This window comes from Canis lupus, chromosome 4, assembly GCF_048164855.1.
Source record: "Canis lupus baileyi chromosome 4, mCanLup2.hap1, whole genome shotgun sequence".
NCBI lineage: Eukaryota > Metazoa > Chordata > Mammalia > Carnivora > Canidae > Canis > Canis lupus.
The window spans coordinates 53404276-53426856 of NC_132841.1; the positions used below are offsets into that span (position 1 = coordinate 53404276).

Consider the following 22581-nt stretch of genomic DNA (forward strand, 5'->3'; position numbering starts at 1 on the left):
AGAGGTGGTAGTGATTTGTAAAGTAGGAAGTGATCTACAAATGGAAACTTGCCATTAGGGATCTTGAGGTAATGTGATGATGCTCTGTGGATCTGGGAGCAGTTTCATGGTGACTCTCCGTAGTACTGCTGTGAGATAAGCAGGCAGGTATCATTGTATTCATATTACAGATGAACAAACTGAAGCTCTGTGGGAGTAACCCATGGGCCTGACTTCCAGAACATACCCAGAATCCGACCACTTCATTCCTCTCTACTGAGCTCATTTCAGTCTGAGCCACCATCGTCTCTCACCAGGTCCCCAGCCTCGCCTTCTTGCTTCTATTCTCACTTGTGCTCCCTCCTCCACTGTACCCCCCTCCTCCACCATCTCTACCCAGCTGGCAGAATGATCTTTTAAAAACTGAATACAGCTCATATTGCTCTGTGTCTAAACCCTCCAGTGCCTCCCAAGTCTATTTATAATAAAATCCAGACACTTTCCATGGCCTCTGTGATATCAGATGTATGGCTGTCTTGCTGACCATATCTCCTACCAGCTTCCCTGCTCATTTACTAGATTCTCATTACCTCTACTTTCTGCTTGTTCCTTAAATGGGCCAAGTCCACCTGAGCTCAGGCAGGACGATTGCACTTGCTAGTCCTTCTCCTTGGGGCTTTCTTCCCCCAGATCTTTTCACGACTGCCTTCTGGTCTCTCAGATCTCAAATGCCATCTTTGCTAATCATCCTGTCTAAAATAGGCACCTCCTCTTCATGGTTTCTTTATTCCATGACCCTACTGGACTGTTTGAGAATATTTGTGTATTGGGCATCTCCCATCTGTAGAAAGTAAACTGTGAGGAGGACAGAGACTTTGTTATCCTTGTTTTCCAGTATGGCCAACAACTAGCAGAGTCCCTGACCCATAGTAAGTGCCAAGAGCCTGGCATCCAGCAGGTTTTCTGATGACCCAATAGGGGTTTTTCTCCATTTGACAGTGGATGCCTAGCTTAGCTAGGGTGCAGAGTTCTGGAATTCCAATGGTTGTGTATCCTGTATTGGCAGGAGGAAATGGGGAAGGCAGCCCCCTGCTCCAGCATGAACGAATAATACCTCAGTGGAAGACGGCAGAAAGCCCCACGAAAGAAAAGGTAAGACACAAAATATCTCATTTTCAGAGCAGGAGCCAACAAGCCCATTCTGGGAGGTGTGGGGCCACCTTCTCTACTTTCCTGGAAGCCCAGGAAAGTTCTGGTAGTTCTGTTTCTGGCCTACTCTATCCTCTCTGTGCATTGGTTTTGAAAATCCCAGATGGGATTTTCCTTCATCATGTGACAAACTTTTAGAAAACTTCCAGATGCTATTAGTTGAGGAAATGAAAATTATTAATGCTGACACAAGCTAAGTGCAAATGTGTGTCACAAAAATCACTAGCTCTCAAATGGAATTGATTAAATATTGTCACTGTTATTTTTGCTCTATATAATACATGCTTCACTTTATTGATGAAATAATGTACTTGGAGAGAAAAATAATAATTCAAGCTATTTTTAAGAGGCAGGGAAGGATCTAGTACCAAGGAATATATCTTATAATGCAATAGGCTTCTTGGGCCATGACACCAGCAAAATGCACGGGTTTTAATCAAGGGGAGGGAACAAGACAGAAAGTATTATCCTGTCATGCAAAGAGGACCTGTACATCTAGGATATTCTTTGTGGTTCTGGTCTTTATAGTTCAAGTGAGTCATGAAAGAGCTAGAAAGGAAGACATGATTGCTGTGTGCCAGCTATGGGACCTTCTACTTTCTGAAGTTCAGATTCCTTATTTATAAAATAGAGCTTAGAGGGGATAGGAAGAAAGAGGACTGGGGAGAGGGGATAGTTAATAAGGTCCTTTGGGGCTCAAAGGGTCCATGATTTATTGGGCAGCATATAAAAGCAAGATTATAGTAGGAGAGAGTGGAGAAAGAGCTGTGTCAGGAAAGATTTCAGACTCTGTGGCTTATGATTTTGGAAAAGAGGGAGACATGCCTGGAATCCTTGAGGTTATGGCTAGAGTAGTACAGATATGTCCAAAAATGCTTCAATTTGAATTTTTTAAGGGAACTTCCAGCAAAAAATTTAGGAGAAATGAAAGTAACATTTTATCCTAAAGACAACAAGAGCACAGAATTCATTTCATCAAAAAGTAGGAAGGCTGAAAATAGCTTCAGGAAAAATCTAGACAGATTGATGGATGGCCATCCTAGAGCAGGTTATTTTTAAAAAATTAGGGTCTTGGGTAGTCCAACATATCCATTATTACTCAAGGAATGGATCCGATAGTTTCTGTAGAGGTTCTTTGTTCTTTCCAGATGTAGGATGCCCGGCATCCTCAGGAAGGGCTGAGAAACAAAGTGGAGCTCCAATTCCTGTCTTTATTCCTAGCCGTGGTCTGCCCAGAATCTGGGTCATTGTAGTTGGTAGGAATACTGAGCACACTGCCTAGTGCCGTAACTATCTGTTGAATGAACGAACGAATGAATGTCAGAGAGAGATAGTAGAAGTTAGGTTTCACGCAGACCTCTTATTCTCATTTATGTAATTAATCTATTTATCAAACATTAATTGAATGTTCACCGTATACTAAATATTGTACTAGATCTTAAGGGGGATGCACATACGTGGGACAGATTTCTGATACTCTGTGGAGCTGGTAACCTATCTAATCTACCCCAAACCTTTCCCTGTGGGATGTATAAACAGCGGGTCAGGCCGCTGCCTCCTTGGAAGTGATGTTGCCCCTTCCTAGCACAGAGTGGAGTTGCAAGGGAAAGCTGAGTAAGGCTGAACAGGGAAGTGCCTAGATCTTGGTAGAGCTGTTTCATTGTTGTGCTTGAAGTGTCCTGGAAACAGGGAGCAGCATATTTTAAGTATCAGGGTCTGAGCATCTTCCACACCAGAGAGAAATATTTTTAGATTACCCACTTATAAATATTTGTACTCATGTTGCAGCTTGTGTCTTTCTGGCGGAGAGGTGGCAGTGCTTTGATGTGTGTCAACTTTCCTTTCTTGTGTGGGCTGTCACATTGCCATCCACTCCTTGAATGAGGGAATTGCTCTGTCGCTGTGTGCTTTTCCTCAAATGCCCACTTGGGACTATGTTCCTGATACCTCATGTCACTGGGCAGGGTCCTTGCTCTGGAACATCCCAGAGTAAAGTAGCAAGGGTTCAGCAACCAGGGTAGGTGTTATCAGAGCTGAATCAGGACATCAGAAACAGACATGTGGATCCCTTAGTGAAAGTTATTGGGCAAACAACCACCTAACTTCCTCTCCTCATGGTTTTGAAATGTCCCTTTTTAAGAGAAGTCAGTAGGATGAATTAGTACAAAAAATAGTGAAGAACACAGTTGCCCAAGCTTCCTGGATCAAAACGTTCAGATCTCATTGGAGCCCTTGGTAGCCTGAATGTCTCAGGGATGCCCAGTGCCCAGGACCCTAATGGGAAGTGTATCTGGAGCCAAATAAAAGGATTGTGCTTGGAAGAGGAAGGCCCCCAACCAGAGGTGGCAAAGCAGTGGGCCCACTTTCTCCAATGCAGTAACTAAGCTTTGGAGTCAATCTTAAAGGGATAGATGCCCCACTGTAGTGAGAGCTTCTGTGGACTGAAAAAGACTTAAAGAGTTTATCAGTTCCTTGGTTCCACGTTAAAGAACATGGATCTAAAACACACCAAAGTATTGATCCTGTTTTTAATATGTTTAAATATGCAAACATCTCATTTCAAATAAATAATTTTTCCCTTCGAAATAAGTTCAACCATCTTAAGTTGAATTGTTGAAGTATGGAAGTAAGTTTATTATGATTCGGATTTTTAATTTCTTTGAAATTTCCCTCAATAATAAGCTAAAAAGAGATGAAAAGTCCATTACTTAGAATATAAAGGCAATTCTAAAAACATGGAAAGATACACAAAGAAAAGAAAATTAACCCAGCATCTTACTGCTGAGAGGTCACTAGGGTAATGTTTGGATTTATTTTTTTCCACAAAAGTTTTTAAATAAAACATACGGTGTTGTTTTGAGCCTTTGTGTGGTGAATAATTATCATGTATACTTTCTTGATAGATTAAAAATTATTTGAAGTCATCATTTTTAATGATGGTTGAATATTTTGTCACATGATTTATCATCATTTAACTATTCTCATATTTTTGGACATTCAAGTTGTATTTCACTAGTCATTATTACAAGTAATGAGCATCCCTATGTATAAACCTTTGCCCATGCTTCCATTTGTTCTCTTTAGATAGAGTTTTATATTACTGAGTCAGAGGGTCTACGCATTTAAAAACTCTTAGTCCATCTGTCAACTTATTTTCTAGTGCTTTGATATCATTTTAAATTTTTACTGGTAGGATATGAGGGTGCCTGTTTTTCAGTATTGCTCTACTACATTGTGGTTTTTGGGTTTTAAAAAATATTTGTCGCTGTAAAAGTTATCTTTAAAAAATTTTGTTTTTTGGTGGGGAGCAGGTACCAGTGATGTTGAACATGTTTTTCATGCGTATTGATCATCGTATGATATCTTAAGTGATCTCTTCTGGGTGTATTGCTTATTTGGTCATCTGTAAGCTTTTCTTATATGTAAAATGTATCTTCTTTTGGACCTTTAAAACTTTATTTATTTTTTAAAGTTTATTTATTTTTTTATTTGAAAGAGAGAAAGAGAGAGAGGGAGAGTATGAGCCAGGAAGAGGGGAGGAGGCAGAGGGGGACACAGACTCCCCGCCGAGCAGGGAGTCCTATGTGAGGCTCAATCCCAGGACCCCAGGATCATGACCTGAGCCAAAGGCACACACTTAACCCAGTGATCCACCCAGGTGCCCCAGACCTATGAAACTTTAGTTAGAGGTTCTTCTAGGTATCTCCTCTGAAATGCTTGGGGATATCCAAACTGGGAGCCAAAATGAAATAAAATAAGAACTTACTATGAAGAGGGTTCTCCTGGTATCTTAGATAACAGCCAACATGCAACAGGAGTTTTCTGTGTGCAGGAACTATGACAAATCACTGACAGTTACTGTGTCACTTTATCCCTACAAGATTCCCATAAAGCTGACTGTTATTATCTCTATTTTATAAATGAGCAAATTGAGCTGTAGGAAGGTTCAGTAACATGTGCAGGCTCACACAGCGACAGACAGCACTTGAGTCCAGAACTGACCACACAGAAAATTTACTGTTGAAGATCTTGTTGTCGAGTGTTTGCCAGACCTACAAGAAAGCACTTATATCACATTTTAGCTTCTTTTCTCTGTGTTTGAGGACAAGGCAGATGGGGGAGGGGAACTGGGTCCTTTGGGGATTGAAGTCATTTCATGTTTGGGCTGGAAATGCAATTGACCCTTTCTCGTTCACTTCCTGTGGATCAATGTCAGAGCACTGTGCTATATCCTATGCCTGTCCCTGGAGCCTCGTCCCCTGCTTTAAGGAACTGACATTCTTTTGTTGTTGCTTCTAGCATCCACTCAAAGCTGAACTCAGGATAACAGCCGAGGGGCAAGAGCTGATCCTGGACTTGGAAAAGAATGAGTAAGTGGACTCCTCCTTTGTCTCCAATGAAACAATTCACTTCCCTGTCAATGCAGGATGCAGGTGCCACTGTTTTGGAAGGACACAGTTTGTAAAGTGACCCAAGCTCTTAATCTGTGCTTCCTTTGCGGGGAGAGTCTTGCAAAGACAGCATATCCACAGTCTCTTGACTTGCTGTGGAATTTCTGGACCATTTAACGTCTTTCTTGAATTTCCTCTGGCTGTATTTCCGGGGCCTCCACTAGTTCACTGCAGGCAAACAGGGGTGTGTGTGTGTGTGTGTGTGTGTGTGTACACGCGCGCGCGCGCGCGCGGTGTAATGAAGGGAGGGGCGGACTGGGGGACTTTGGCAGCTGACTTACTAGCTCCAGCAAGGCGCATGGCAGGAAGTGAAGGAGATTAGAGGAAAATAGCAGAAAGCAGAGGGGCAGGGTGGAGTGTTGTGGGATTTGGCACCTCAAAAGCGGGCTGCTCCATCTGTTCCGGGTCAGCTAAGTCTCAGATTCAGCCAATAAGGGCATGGTCAGCAGTCCCCCGGCTGCATCAGGCTGATTCTTCCATCTTCCTAACCTCATTCATCTCGGGTGGCTGCCTGGCTCAGGAATACTTCCACATTGATTTGCCATCAAGCACAGTTGTATCTTGATTCATGTTATTGAGCAGGTGAATAGACATAATGCATGGCCGTTCCTTGGCCATTCCCGATCTGCTTGGCCGTGGGAGAGCTCTCCTTACTTGGCTGGGGGATGCTGAGGCCTCTGGTATTTTCCCACTAACTGGTTCTGCCTCACTACCCTCGGAGATAAGGCTGCATAGCTCAGAAACTGCATGCCTCCTCTTGGCAGCCTCTGGAGTCCCCTGGAAGCAGATGAGTAATCAGACGCATCACTGCCAAGAAAGGGATGGATAGGGACCTTCCCGTATCTGGAAGGATGGGAATGGCTGCTAAGCTTGGGTGGAAAGCAAGAATATAAATTATTCCAAATTTGGGCTTTTGGATACTTGCAAAGAAGTTTTGGAAGTATGGTCAAAGTATGCCTTAAGCAGCATGGACAGTAAAGGGCTTCATCTGCATCTCTCCTCTGCCTCCAGTATATGGTGGCCTCCAGGAAGCTGGAAAGATGGGCATCTCAATCATTTTTGCTACTTTCCTCCTAACAGTGAAACCACCCCAAGAATGGGATCCTTTTGTCCCATTTCCCTGGGACAGACTTGGCTGGCTATGTCCCCAGAGGGGTTAGACCCTACCTGCTTGGGATTTCTCCTTGTGTTGTAAAATTCCTCTGGTCCTGCAGAGACCCTTAGAGGGTTTCTTCTTATTGGTCTCTCAGGAACCTGCTTTAGTTTCCCATGGCCCCAGCCTTGTAGCTCCGATCTGAATGTGCCATCACCACCTGAGCTGAATCCATCCTATTTGGTCTCAGGTGGTCCATTTGACCCTTAAGCTTCCTCTGGGTGCTCCAAGTGATGGGTGGGTGGGTGGGTGAGGGGTGTCATGGGTAAATGGGATCCCAGGACTCATCCTTCCCTCAAGTTTTGGAACCTGTGCAGGAGGCCATAGGAAGTTAGAACAGGAAGCTGTCTTAGAAAACACTAGGTGTGACAATCTTCTGTGTGGTTGTAGAAACTTTGAATCAGAGAGAGTTAGGCAGGCAGCTAAGATCACACAGCCAGTAAACGAGAGATGTGAGAGACTAGGATCATTTATGTTCTTGGCTTGGGTCTGGAGGCACAGAAACTCAGGATCAGCTCACTAGCTGTGTAATCTGGGGCACATTGCTGCAAATTGTGGAAGCTCAGCATCCTCATCTATAAAATGAGAATAGTACTAATTTCATAGGGTGGTCGTGCGTGAAGCAGCGTGCACAGGTGCTTACAGCACACATAGTGAGTGATCCGCTACCGTGGTGACTTTGATTGTTCCACCTGAGAGCTTCCAGAGGAGAGCCCTCGTGCAGTTCTCTTGTCTGCTGCTCCAGGCAGCTCTTTCGTCTCCCAGTGAGCTGCGGGAGGCTGGATGTGGTTCCTGGCTTCCTTGAGTTGGCAGAAGGCAGGAGACTTGACAAAAATGGAAGCAGCAGAGCCAAGCAATATGACCTCATCAGGTATCCCTGGGGGACGGCTTCCTGCTATTTTCGTCCAAACTGGGCTTTTTGTTTTTGAACACGTGTTAGCAAGCGGAACTTGAACTGCACACGACTTCCTATTGTATTTATTTCCCAAAACCTTCTCATTCATGGTGCTTATGAGTCCGCGGATTCAAATCCGCTCGGGGGATGGGGGGGGGAAGGGGAGGGATGCTTTTCTGATTTTTCAAATTGCCGTTGTTAAAGTTTTTGTAATCCCATGTTATTTCAAGGGAAGCTAGGCCCTGTGCCAGGTGCCTTCTCAAGCTCTGGTTCTTAATTTCCTCAACGGATTTATACATCGTTATTCATCTGTTATGCATCTGTAGCATTGTTGGCAGCAGTGTCACTACTGGGGACATGGCTGTGACTAGAACAGTTCTGCCCTTATGGAGCTTATATTCTCATGGCAGGAACAGTAAACGGATAAGCAAGTGAACTGTCAAACGTCCAGAGACAAGCAGTATGGAGGAAACCAAGTAGGGGGTGAAGGGAGGGGTCTGGAGGGAGGTGCTTTTCAGAATGGTGGTCAGGAAAGGCCTTGGTGGTGAATTGATACTGGAGTCAAGACCTGAAGGAGGTGAGGAAGTGAGCCACGTAGATGGCTAAGAGACAGCAACTCCAAGGAGAAGCAACAGCAAGTGCAAAGCTCCTGATAGGTTATGAAGTTTGCCTTTCTTCGCTGCCCTTCCCCTACCCCCCACCATACATTTCCCCTTATATGGGATTCTCAGGCCTCTCAGGGCAAGGGCTTCTGGGACTGTGAGGGAAGGGAGAGAACATTTCTAATTTACTTTTCATCATCTCGAGGTGTCTGGCCTTCTCCCATCAAGTCAAAGCCCACGTGCTAATGCATGGCCCAAAATAGCAGTGAGCAGGCATTTAATGGAATTCGCACATAGAGAGATTGCCAAGAATGGTGAGGATGGAAGAGCAGGAGGATGGGCCAGGAGAACGGGCATGTAGTAAATGGGCCTTCAGCTCAGGAGGCAGACACCCCAAGTTATCTTAATTCAATAGTGTGACAGCTGGCAGCCTTTTCCTGCTGTGAAGCAACTCAGAATAAATGGATGGCATTCCCATGGGAGACGCATGCCCTTCATTGAGTGCAGGTGAAAAGGAGTGGTATTGTGGGGCTCATCTCAATGTGGCTTTCATGTGTGACGGTCCTAGGTTCAGATCCTGGCTCTGCCACTTACTAGCTGTATGTTCTCTTAAGTCTCGGTTCCTTATCTGGAATATAAAGATAGCCCATGCCATGAGCCATGCGGAGGATGAAGTGAGATGGCATGTGGAAAGCCAGCACGCTGCCTGGGTTATATTCCATACTCAGTAACTGGCAGCTACTGTTATGTCTTGTTTACGATTTTTTAACTGCAAAAGTAATACATGCTCATTGTAAAACATGTAGCAATACCAAAATATGGTAAGTAAAAGAGTGAAAGTCTCCTCCCTTCAAGAAGAATCCATTGTCAACAGTTTGGTGGGCATACTCTGGACCTTTTCTACGTGTGTGAGAACACACACATAGATACTCATAAACACAATTGACAGAAGCTCAGGTACGTGGCTCTTGTAGGGGAGGGAGGAGCAAAAGTGAGATTATATATATATATATATAGAGTTCCATACTTGTTTTTTAAGACTCAACTGTATATCTGAAGGTAGTATCTTACTCTGATAAAAGTGTTTATTATGTTGCTGTACATTTAGTCACACACATACATGTAATTTGCAAATTTAGGTGCACAGCTGTTATTAGGAGGGCCTTATTTGTGATTGAGGCAGTGTGGTATGTGGAGAAAGTACTGAGCTCAGAGACAGGTGATATAGAAGTGATCAACAAGCTAACCTGGGTTTCCTGGGTCTCAACTTTCTCATCTATAAAATTGGGATTTTGTCCCTGTTGGGCTCTAAGAGCTTTTTCTTGCACTGCCTATTTAAAGGATGTGGTGTAAGTAGAAAAATGGAAAAGAACTCCCTACCTCAGGAAGTTTGCTCTCCAGTTATAGAGACCTCCTTGAAAATAGGGCACTGGGATAAAGGCAAGTGCCTCAAAACCATAGACCTTGAAGTTGAGGATGAACTGCTAGCTCAGGACTCACCATTTAGGCAACATAAACACGGGAAGGGAAATGACAGGGAAGAAATTATAGGCTGCTATTTCCACAGCCCACAGATTTGAGGCATAAATCCATAATATTTTTTCAGCATGTAATTTTCCCCATGCCCTGAGGACTGCCTCATCAACCCAAAAGCTACACTGGACAAAATTTGTTTGCTGAAATCAAATGGAATCTTCCTTAGCTGTAAAGCGTCTAGGGAGATGAACACCTCCAGGAAATGTAGGGTCTGGCTCACTCCCTTCTCGTTTCTGTACTTTTTCCCAAGGAGGGCCCATTGAACTGTTCAGTCAGCCTGCTGGGTGCTCATTGGGCTGCATTACTTGAGGACAAGATCACTAGGTTACAAGGTCACCTTCAAAGGCACACAAGCAGCTCAGCCAGTGGGCACTCTGCCCAGAGGACCTTTGGCCATGCACTTTTCTCTGGGGTCTCTTGAGCACATTCTGGAACTCTTAATTTCCTCGGCATACTGTCCTTCCTTGAGTCCAAATGATGATAAGATTCAGATTTTGGCTTGGGAAAGAGAGAGCTATCGTTCAGTCTCACCCGATTTGTTGTGCTCCAGCCCAGCTAGCTAAAGGGAGATCCTGTTTGCATGAGTCTAACTAATAAGAGTGGACATTTGTTTTCTTGTGTGTGTATGCCTACCTCCAGGCCTCATAGACAACAGAGTTTGGTCCTTTAGAGGCTCAGTGATTGTCGTGACCACCATTACTTTTGATGTTAATCTCTCCTCCTCTCTAATTTCTTATTAGTCCTTCAGAAAGGTCCCTGAGAAGGAGACTGCTCTTGTTGTCCTGGAAATCAGGCGACAACCTGGAAAATCAACAGTCATTCAATGCTAATGGAGTGATCTAGTGCCCTAACTTTCTCCTTTTTCCCTCAATTCTTTGAATTGTATAGTACTGGAGGACTGGAGAAGGAGAGAATTAGCAGGCAGGAAAGGAGTTTTTTTCTAGCAAGAGACAGGCTGGGTTAGTTACCACCTCCTAGTGCTGCACTTTCCCAGGAAGCCTGGTAGAAATATGTAGCTGATCCAGAGCATAATCCTGAATACACCCAAGCCATGGCGCTCTCTGCCACCTCCACCTTCCCAGCTTCCTCTTGAGTTGGGAGTAGACTTTACATCTTATCTAGGATAAAGGACAGCTCTGTTTGACCCTCTCTTGTCAGGAGCTTCATTTGTTGTTAGCAAAATTCAATTTCCTGGATCAAAGAGAGGCTTAAGAAAGGCTTAGATGCTATCCCAATGCTCTTGGTAAACCATGCTTCACTGAGTTGCATTTAAATGAGTCAACAGACATATGGGTTACATTTCACTTAAAATACACATGGCTTAAGAAATTAGAGGATATCATTCTTTAACCAAGTATTTGGCAGACCTAAAGTATTCAAAATGTTTTTCCAAACTCGGCACGCAGCTGGGCTCCCCATTCCCTGCAGCAGAGATAGTATAACCCAAGGAGCCGGTGCCGAGGAAATGGTTGAGTGGATGGGTGGGGACACCAGAATTTGATGAGAGCCACCTGTGGGTGTCTGAAATTTTCTTCAAAGACTTTCTCAAGCATCCAGAACTGAATTAACCCTGCCGTGTTGACTCTGAGGCAGTGAATGCATAAGCGGTTACAAATTCCAAGCACTGTGCTAGACACCTTGCCCCAGAGACACCTAATGGTCCTGTCTGAGATGTAGTTTCCAATATAGCTTTGTAGACTGCAATTGATTTTATCTACTGTTTCCACGTTGTCCAGAAACCCTGGAGTTGCAGACCAAATGGACTGCTAGCCAATCTGGTGATCTTTTTGCAAGCCAAATTCTTGCATAAGTAGGGTCTTTATTATTTCTAAATCACTGGAGATGTGATATTTCTATCTTAGAAGCCCTTGCATAAATTGAGTTTCAGTAATTAAGAGTGCTGATCTGAAGGGATGCACCTATACAGTTGACAGAAGAGAGTATCAGAGAGTGTCTGAAATTGAAATAACCTAGATGTGTTGATTTTGAAGGCCGTGAGCACATAAACTCGAAACACCATTATCCATAGAGTAGAACAGGCTCAGGCTTTGGTGCCAGAGCCTCAGTTCCAGGCACTGACACTTCCTGGTTAGGTGGCCTTTGGGAAGTCACTGGCCTTCTGAATATTTCTTCCATCTGTATTCATAATAACACTTGTTCCTTAGTGAGCATGTACTGAGAGCCAGTTACTATGCAGAGGCACTTTGCATACTGTTTTATGTAATCCTCATGGCAACCCTTGGAAGGAGGTATTACCGTTATTCACATTTTATAAATGAGGAAACTCAAGTGTTAATTACTTAAGTAATTAACCCAATGTCGGACAGAGCCAGGAGTCAAACTCAGATCTGTTTCTTACTATATTCTCCACATGCATAGAAAATAAATAGTAATACCTTCATTGCAGGGTGGGCTGGGTTGAAAACTGAGACATGAGAATATGCTACCTTATATGGCAAAAGAATTTTGTAAATATGATTAAGTTAAGGATCTTGAGGAGGGGAGATTATCCTGAGTTATCTAGGTGGTTCCTCAGTTAAATCACAAATATATGTTAAAAGGGAGGCAGTGTGACTTGATCACAGACAGAAGAAGGCAGTATGACCATGGAGGCAGAGACCGGAGTGATGTGACCACAAGCCATGGAATGCAGGCAGCTATTGGGAGTGGGAGGCAAGGAATGGCATCTCTCTGCAGGAGTGCAGTCCTGCTAACACCTTGATTTTGGCTTAGTAAAATTGTCATTCTTCTGGCCTCCAGAACCGAGAGAGACTAATTTCCTGTTGTTTAAAGCCATAGGTTTAGGTAATAAATAGCAATCACAGGGAACAAAAACAGAGGGCTCTGAGGTTTTGTGGTAACGTATTAGGAGGTGCTCAGTACAATGCCCAGCATATAACAATAGATTTCAATACACACTAACTTTTATTAATGCAAAATCAAGAACAAATGTTTTCTGAAGGGTCTTGGTAATCCATAGCATTGCATGTGACCCCTGTGACTGTCTTTAAGCATGAAGTAACAAGAGAAAAACATAGTGAAAAACAGTGTGTGGTTGTTGCTTATCAGGGTTTCCTTTTTTTTTTTAAAAGATTTTATTTATTCATGAGAGACAGAGAGAGAGAGAGAGAGAGAGGCAGAGAACACAGGCAGAGGGAGAAGCAGGCTCCATGCAGGGAGCCTGATGTGGGACTCGATCCTGGGACTCTAGGATCATGCCCTCTGCCAAAGGCAGGCGCTAAACCGCTGTGCCACCCAGGGATCCCCTTATCAGGGTTTCCTAAGTTCTGGTCATGTTCTCTGGTGCTCAGTCTGCCTTTAGATGACATCGTTCTGAGGAATGATGGTCAGATATTAATAATGATATCAACAATCATGTTAATTATAGCTATTACCATGTCGAAGATGCCTACAGAGTAGACACTGTTCTGAGGTCTCTAGGTGGTTCATCTAAGTGAATCCTCACAACTCTGAGGTGGAGGTACCTGTATTGGCCTTATTCAGCAGACATGGACCGTGAGCAATGTGAGTTGCTCAAGGGCCTCTGGGTGGGAAGGGAAGAGCCAGGATGTGGAGCTAGATCTGTTTGACTCCAAAACCCAGGTTCTGTATGTGGCTTCTCAGATGCCTTTTCCTTGCTCAGTATACTCTGTCTTGGTTAGAACTAGCATTATCCCCATTCTACCCTCCCTCTTTCCTTTCCTTCTAACTCTCCTAGGACCTGATTAGGATCTGGATTTCAGTGTACAGCAGTAGTGTCATCCAGGTGGATCTGGATTCAGAATCTGGCTCCTCGCACCCACTGGGGATGTAACCTTTGGCAAGTTTCTTCACCTTTGTGAATCTGCTTCCTCATACACTTGATAGGGCTAATAATAGTGGCCACCCTGCTGGGTGTTGTGTGAACTCGATAACGTGATGCTCCTAAAGAACGTACACTGTCCCTGGTGCACCACAAAGTGCAATAAATAGTCACTATTATTTGTGTTTTGCAGGATCGGAAAAACAGTTAAGAATGAAGTAAGAGGGAATTCCCCTGTGTTGGTTTCCAAATGTAATTTGGAAGGGTTGATCTTAAAACCCATTGCCACTGAGAGGAAATTCACTCCTACTCTCCAGCCATGGCACGTTTGACCTCACTGTATCTCCCAAATACAGCTTTGCAGGGTTCTCCAGCCAGCCAGACTGTACCTCTTTTCTGTGCCCAGCCGCTCCCTTGGCAAGGCCCTGAACTGTCCGATAAGGAGGTCAGGATTCCGGCTCTATCTCCTTCCAGGGATCCACAGCCAGGGCTGCGTATGTAGCCAGGAAGGATGTCCATGGTTTTCTTTTGTCTCAAGCTTATTTCTCCTGGCGGCCCTTCAGCAGGAGCACGGGGTAAAATGAATGGGAGGAAGCTGTCAGTTGGCCTTAGACGGACCCTTGTCAGAGCAAAGGGAAGCAGCACACTTGGAGGAAGTCAGGAGTTGATTCTTGAACTTGAGGATCCCTTCACCATCAGGTTGTTTACCTTAAGATAACGATAGCCGGCATCCAGTGTGTGAGCATTTACTCTGAACCTACTATTTTATATAGGTTTGGGTTTTTTTTAACTGTAAATTTCCATGTAAACTTACTCAAATGGGGTTATACTATACCCTCAGTTTTATGCATGTTTTTTCACGTGGAAATATAGCATGGACAAACATCACATCGTTTTCAAAATTTTACATAAGAAATGTTTGGAGTGTTTGAAAAATTTGTTAATAAGATTCTAGAAAAAATTACACAAGTACAAGAGTTTCATAGTAAATGAGATTATACCTTATATGCTACTCTGTAATTTGCTTTTTTATTATTTACCTTCAATATCTTTCCGCGTTAGCATATTTATGGGTCTGTCTCATTCTTTTTAATGGTCACCTAGGATTCCACTAAATGGATGGGTCAAAATTTATTAATTTCCCTATTAGTGGAGAGTTAGGTTTCCAGTTTCTTGCTATTACAAATCCTGCTGCAGTAATCAGCTGACACATTATCTTTAAGAACATTTGCAAGCATTTCTGTGGGCTTGATACTTACAGATAGAGTTGCAAGGTCACTTAGCATATATGTTTAAAACGGTTTCAGTTTTTATCAGCTATACCTCTTACTCCACAGCTTCTGCCCCCAAGGGCTGAACCATTTTACAGTCATACAGCAGAATGTGAGAGCATATGATAGACACATTTCCATGTAAATTGCTCAGGTGATTTTTTTTTATGTGACAATTTTTAATGGCTGTATAATATTACATTTTATGTGCATGCTGTAATTAACTTGGAAAATTTCCTATAATGAAAAATTATCAAATGCATGCAGAGGTAGAATAAAATAATGAATCCCCATATACCCATCATCCAGATTCAGTAATAATAAAGATGCCATGAGTAATGTAATTACTCCATATTGATGGACATTCAAGCTATTTCTTTTCCTCCTCCTCCTCCTCCTCTTCCTCCTCCTCTTCCTCCTCCTCCTCCTCCTCCTCCTCCTCCTCCTCCTCCTCCTCCTCTTCTTCTTCTTCTTCTTCTTCTTCTTCTTCTTCTTCTTCTTCTTCTTCTTCTCATTTTTAACAGTGTTGAAGTGAACACTCTTATATTCTTTGGAAGGTACTTCTAGAGGATCACCTTCTAGGTTTCAATCACTGCATCAGGGTATTTCATGTGGAACACATGGATAAAGGCACTTTGCTTTTGGCTTTTTTCTAAGTTACATCCTCAAGCCCTTGTGGAGCGAACTTGTTTTCACACACCGATGGGTTGATATTTTTAAAAAAGATTTTTTAAATTTATTTATTCATGAGAGACACAGAGAGAAAGACAGAGACACAGGCAGTCCTCGCAGGGAGCCTGATGTGGGACTCGATCCCCATCCCAGGATCACACCCTGAGCCAAAGGCAGATGCTCAACTGGTGAGCCACCCAGGTGTCCTGATGGGTTGATTTTTGAGCTTGGATACACACTCTTTAAGCCCAACTTTCCTGCCATTTTTAAAAACAGCTTTATTGATCTATAACTCATATACTATAAAGTTTATCCACTTAAAATATTCAATTGAGTGTTTTATAGAGTTGTGTAACCCCACATGTTCTAGTTTTTGAATATTTCATCACTCCAAAAAAGAAACCATTAGCAGTTTTATGGATTGAATGTGTCCTCCAAATTCATATGTGAAGTTCTAACCCCCAGGATTTCAGAATGACCTTATCTGAAAATAGAATCATTGTGAATTTAATCAGTTAAGATGAGATCATACTGGATTAAGGTGGGCCCCTAATCCAACATGACTGGTGTTCTTATAAAAAGGGGAAATTTGGCCACAGACATGCACATAGTGAGAACATTGTGTGAAGATTAGATCATGCTGCCAAAAGCCAAGGAATACCAGAAGCTGGAAGAGAGGCCTGGAGCAGATCCTTCCCTGGTATTTTCAGAGGAAGCATGGCTCAGCCAACCCCTTGATCTTAAACTTCTAGCCTCCAGAACTGTGAGATAACAAATCTGTTTTTTAAACCATTCAGTTTGTGGTACTTTGTGAATGCAGCCCTAGCAAACTAATGTGAGTAGGCACTCCTCATTCTCCCACACCCCCATCGGCAATAAGCAACCACTAATCTACTTCTGTTTCTACAGATTTGCCTATTTTAGATATTTCATATAAAAGAGATTATACAACATGTGTTTGTGTGGGTGTGTGTCTTCTTCATTTAGCTTAATGTTTGTGAGTTGTATCCATATTGAATAGCAGGGATTAGTACTTCATTCCTTATTGTTATATTATCGTTACATTGTAGGGATATACCACATTTTGTTTCTTCATTCATCAGTTGATGGATCTCCTGCCTTCTAAACCAGAGCTAACTTGTCTCCATTCCACAAGGTTGATTTCAGCAAATGTTGATTGAACATGTGTGTGTAAAATCTTAGACTATGTGTGGTAGGGAGTAAATGCAAACACACCATCCTTGCCCTCTGGCAGTCTGCGCTCTCTGAGAGAGAAAACAGAAAAGCAGCAGCGTTCAAGGCAGATTACAAATGTAATAATAGAGTTGAAAGTAGGGTGCTGAGAAGGCAGGTGCAAATAGAGACTTTCTGACTGGGGAGGTAGAGAAAGCTTCCCTAAGGACAGTTACTTGGAACTCTGTCTTACAGAAGCAAAGAGGGGAGGTTATTTTTTTTTTTGTCTTTCTTATTGAAGTATAATTGCCATACAATATCCTATTAGTTTCAAGGGTACGTGATTTGATATTTTTATACATTACAAAATGATCCCCATGCTAAGTTATTACAATATTGTTGACTATATTCCCTATGTTGTGCATGACATCCCCATGACTTATTTATTTTATAATTGGAAGTTTATACCTCTTAATCTCCTTCACCTATTCCAAGCTTCCCCTCCTCCAATAATGAACAATTTGTTTCCATTTTTCATTTGTTTTCATTTTTAGATTCTACATGTAAGTGAAGTCACAAGGTATCTATCTTTCTGTGTTTGACTTATTTCACTTAGCATTTTACCTTCTAAGTTCATCCAAAAGAGGGGAGGCTTTGGATGAGGGAGGGAGGAGAGGTGAGTGGAAGAATGATAAAGGAATGCAAACTGAGAAATTAATATGTAAATATTTGGTCTGGGTCAAGAGGAACCAAAGCTGTACTGCTAATAATCTCTTAGGAATTCAGTATTCCAACTAGCCAAATCATTTTAATTCAGCAGGGTGTTATGTAGGGAATAGGGAAGGGGCTTATTTTCCTTCCACAGCTTGTTACTCAAGATTTCAGTGCCTTAAGCTCAATTTTTTAGTTTCTTATTTTTGACTTTGAGTTGGGCTCTCTCCCCTCAGGTGAAAACCATATGATCAAGGAAGTAGGTGGGGTACTTCTAGGAAAGATACTTGAGGTACACTCTAAAGCTAGACTGTATTTTTTTTACACATCAAATGAGAAGAAGCTCTTTCCTCCTAACTCCCCATTGAAGGAAATTCGGGCTGAGTCCAGTAGATAGAGCATACCTAGTGGATGGAGCCATGGACTGCAAGAGGCTGAGCATAAGGCAAAAACAGCTTCTTCACAATTTAGGGACGGGGGGTGGGGGGGAAGTCTCCTGAGAAGTGGGGCGTGGCGGGTGGGCTGCAGATGGATGGATGGATGGATATATTTTTAGACTTGGGAGATGTGTGGAAATCCTACCTTCAAGACTTCTGTTTTCTCCCTAGCTTCCAGGATGTGTCTAGGCCCTTCCTCTAGATTCTAGAGGTTGGAGGATGTTTCTACTCCCCAACCTTTGTGCTTAGGCAATGGAGCATGATTATCCCAAGAAAAATCTAAGAGAGGAGGAGGTCAATACTAGAGCCTCTGGATGGGTTCTATCCTGAGAATGAAACTGCATTTAAAAAAAAAAAACAAAAAAACAAAACAAAACAAAAAAACCCCACCTGCATTTATGTTTCACCCAGGAAATATTTTGATTTTAAGAAAATGAGCTTCCTCTTTCTCTGTGTAGAACTTAGTGGTATACACAGACCTTTAGCTGACACCTTGAATACTAAATAAATAGGCCTTTGGGCACAATGGGGCAAGTTGTAGGTCTTGCTCAAACTAAGCTGAGGGCAGACATTGGGTCAGAATCCTTGGCTTTTTCTTTTTTTCTTAAGTAGGCTCCATGCCAACATAGACTTCAATTCATGACCCTGAGATCAAGAGTTGCATGCTTTACCAACTGAGCCAACCAGGTGACCTGAATCATTGGCTTTTCTGATGAGAGTCTCTGTTGTACTGGGCTTGAGCTCTGGACCACTCCTTGGGAACTCTTAGCTTCTTGTCTTTCCTTCCTCCTCTTCCTTCATTCAACAAATATTATGAGTGCCAACCATGTGATGGGTGTTGGGCTAAGTCATGGGTGTTCCCAGGAGAGCAGTGGCAAGCAAAACACAGTCTGTGCCATTAAGGGGCTCATAGCTTAGTGGAGGAGGCGGAGAATTAAACTACTAGGGAACAATGTAGGGCTATCATGGAGGAAGTAGAGAGCGCTATGAGGCCTGGGGAAGGGGAACCTACCTTGGGTTAGGGATAAGGGAAGGCTTCTAAGAGGAAGTGAAGTAAGGAAGAAGTTGGGTGGTAGGGGGAGGGGGGTGATAGAGTCGGCATATTCCAGCTGCACAAGGAAGAAACAAAGGCCCAACCGCAAGAGGAACATGTGGAGATGAAAGGGAGTTCTTTGTGGTTAGAGCAGAGAGTGAAGAGGGCAGAAAGAAATGGCAAAGAAAGCGGTTGGCCACGTAGACAAGGGTGAATCCTTGAAGGGCCTCAAAGGCTCCTTAAAGAGATTGGCTGTTTATCTTGAGGGCAACAGGGAGCTGATGAAGAATATTTTGAAAGTCAGGTGGTAATAGCATCCAAAATGCATTTGAGAAGGACTACTTCAGCTGAAGTATAGGGTGGATTGGAAGGGGCAAGACTAATGCAGTTCTAAGACCCATTCAAAAGTTTTATTATACTCTGAGTGAGAAATGATGGTGGTTGAATTTAGAGAGGAGGTAGCAGATATGGAGAGGCGATAGACGCATTGCAGAGATGTTTACAGGATGGAATCACGGAGATTAGGAGATGGGTTGACCATGGGCTGAGGGAAGGTGTGGATGCAAGGGCCAGTCTGAGTTTTCTGTGTGAGTAGGTAGTGGGACAGGGCTGCCAGTCCCTGGGCTTGCCCTTAGCTTGGGGTGGGACCTCAGACAAGCCACTTCTCTTTTCAGATCTTTAGTTTTCTCATTAGATGAAGATAATAATCCCCAGTCACCAACTTTGCAGGATCATGGTAGGGATCCACAGACAAAATCTATGTATAAAGTAGTGTCCTACTCTCTTTCCTTGGCCCTAAAAGGCCAGGCGGAAGCAAAGTCTGTCCTTACCCTGCTTATCTCTGTAATTTGGGCTTTTACATAGTTTTCTCTCCTTATCTGCAATTCTAAGGACTTAATCTCCCAGGAACTGGTGAGCCCTCTGCCTGTTCTAGCAGCTGAGGCCTCACTGGGGGCCTTTCTGGGGGTTCTCAAACCAGCTTTTGTTGAAAACAATGATATCATTGAGTGGGTGGAGCTGGGCCAGGCTTTCTGCAGCCAGTTTAAGGAGAAATGGGGTCTTTATGACTTCTGTACTTATGGCTCTTTCCCAGTCCCTTCCATAGCTCCCATGTACCCCACTGCCCCCTTTCCTGCTTTCTCCCCGGAGGTTACAGATTTGCGGAAAACTGACAGACTCCACATTTTCTCCTCTTGCATCAGTCTCCCTGGAGAGAGGTCCAGATGGGACAAGAGGCTATAATGACTGCATTATATCAGGCATGGTTTCTTTTTCCAAGCCCCCCTCCTCCCCTGAAAGGAAAGACAAGTCATGGAAAGGGATTCCTCTGGAAGGAGACTGGAACACTAGGGAAAGAGGTGATCTAAGTGTTGGAAAAGATATCAGGCTTCTTGTATCTTAGAAGTGCTTTATCTCTTGCTGCTAAATTTGAGGCTTGGGGAAGAGAGCAAAGATTAAACTAGCCTTTCAGTTATGTGGTGGTGAGAATACAGCTGGGGAAAACAGATCAGTAATGTTGAGTAAGGACCCTTAGTTCCTATTCTATATTCCACTCTTCCTCTCTGTCCCCAAAACACACACACACTCTCACGCACATGTGGGTGCACACACACATAAACACCGATGCGCAAGCACCCTTTCTCCGTAGCTGTGGAGGCAGCTTGTTAGGGGTACTTGGAGATTGGTTGCCTGACTGGTTTGCAGCAATTCTAGGAAGGAAGGAAGATGGGCTGGTTTAACAGTGACTTGGCCTCTTTGGGCTTATGCAGCATCTTTCCCAAAGAACAATAAATCTCTAGAGAAATGACAGGACAGAGGAAAACAGGCTTCCAAAGAAGGTAAAGTGTGGGAAGGTAAATATATAGGAGACCAATGGGAGACAAAGACTAGTCAGTAAAAGTTGTTGTGTAGATTCCTCTGGAGCCTTCTCTGGGCCGATAGGATCTGAAGTTGTATCTGGTGATTAACTTTTGTCCTTCCTGGTAGAGAGGAGGGAAAATTTTGAAAGTTTTGAAAGTTTTGTCCTACTTTTAGGCAAATAGGGGGAGGGCAGAGAGCACTTTTTTTTTTTTTTTTTGTATCTGCTTCTCCGTTGCCTTTGGTGCAAAATAATCCTTATGTTAAAGTGGCATCTTTGGGGGTGTCAGATTCAGCCTCCTCTGATCTTCATGATGGGAGATGCACATGCTGGGTGGAGGGCAGAAAAACTATGCTTGCTTCACTCACGTCTCCTACCATCCTAGCACAGTGCCTGGCACAGCACTGGCCTCAATCAATATTCATGGAATGAGTCAATGGGTTTACAGATGCAGAGTGTGAGGCTCGGAAGAGACACTGCAGCTTGGCTGCTGACCCAGAACAAATACATGGTGAATTCAAGCCAGGAGGAATTAGGACTTCCTGATGCCATATGCCCCGCAGTTTGTACTGTATGATGCTGCTTAATAAGCAGTTATTGATGAGATTGCACAAACATCCTTCCTCTCTGCCTTCTGGGAGTATCTGGATGGCCTAACTCTTGGATTATCTACCACTGACATTTAGCTTACTTTTGCTTATTTAGATTGATGGGTTTAGAAGCAAAATATAACTGTGTGATGTTGGACAAGTTGCTTTTGCTCTTTTTCAAATTCTTCTATAAAAGTGGATTGAGGGGAAATATTGGACACAGAGGGCAGCATATAAAGATGCTTTTGTTGCAGCCAACTCTGCATTTTATATGCTGATTCCCCCACCCCCCAAGAAAACTTTATGGAAACGATAAAGGACAAATAGAATACGTTGAAAAGCAGCTGCATTTTTTTGAGCTCAGTTCAGAACTATGGCTGTAAAAGGACAAATCTAAGAATTTATAGGCAGTCTCTTCAGGTGCCACCACTAGAGTGACTCTGCTTCAGCCATTTTCATCAGATGTCACCCTCCGTGGAATTCGGTGAAATAAGATCTGATTGTCTTGGCCTCTCACTACTAACTCCAGGTGCCTGAAGTCAGTATGCAGTGAGAAGGGAATGCTTGTCTAAATGCAAATTGGGGCATTCTTCTGCCATGAAGGTGGCAGGGATGCGGGAGGCTGGGACAGTCATTGTCTACCATGATCTAGGAGGGCTTTCCAATATCTGACTCTCTTGACTGCAACAGCTGTGATTTGTGCTCTAGGATGCTGAGAAACATGGGGCAAGGTTTATCAAAGTTACTGGGATATTTAATCAGGACCTAATAGGAACCAAGCACTCACATTTAGGTCAGGTTTGTTCGTGGTCTTCACCCACCTGCTTATTGTTTGCTTGATTTTTTTCTTAGGATGGTTCACTTATTCCCCTCTTTTCTAGCATATTCTCAAAGGCCCAGTGATCTTAGAGGTTCCTTTTCTTCATTTCCCCTTTGTTTTATTCACAAACTCTATCTCTACAATATGCCTGTTGCCTCTTGCTTTGGCCCTTCCCTTGAGATTGATCTGTTAAACAAGCCACAATGGTTATTTATCAAAATCTGGCTGTTTGGGGTGGCCAGGTGGCTCAGCGGTTTAGCACCGCCTTCAGCCCAGGGCGTGATCCTGGAGACCTGGGATCGAGTCCCACATCAGGCTCCCTGCATGGAGCCTCCTTCTCCCTCTGCCTGTGTCTCTGTCTCTCTGTGTCTCTCAGGAATAAATAAAAT

General features: G+C 43.3%; 1 protein-coding gene across 1 annotated transcript in view; it reads left to right on the forward strand.

Moving 5' to 3' along the window:
• Nucleotides 1-22581, forward strand: part of ADAM19 (ADAM metallopeptidase domain 19) — an 83345-nt gene that overhangs the window by 1943 nt on the left and 58821 nt on the right. The window contains exons 2-3 of the mRNA XM_072824340.1: nt 1046-1131; nt 5488-5558. Coding sequence (XP_072680441.1) covers nt 1046-1131; nt 5488-5558 — 157 coding nt within the window. The remainder of the gene's footprint in view (nt 1-1045; nt 1132-5487; nt 5559-22581) is intronic.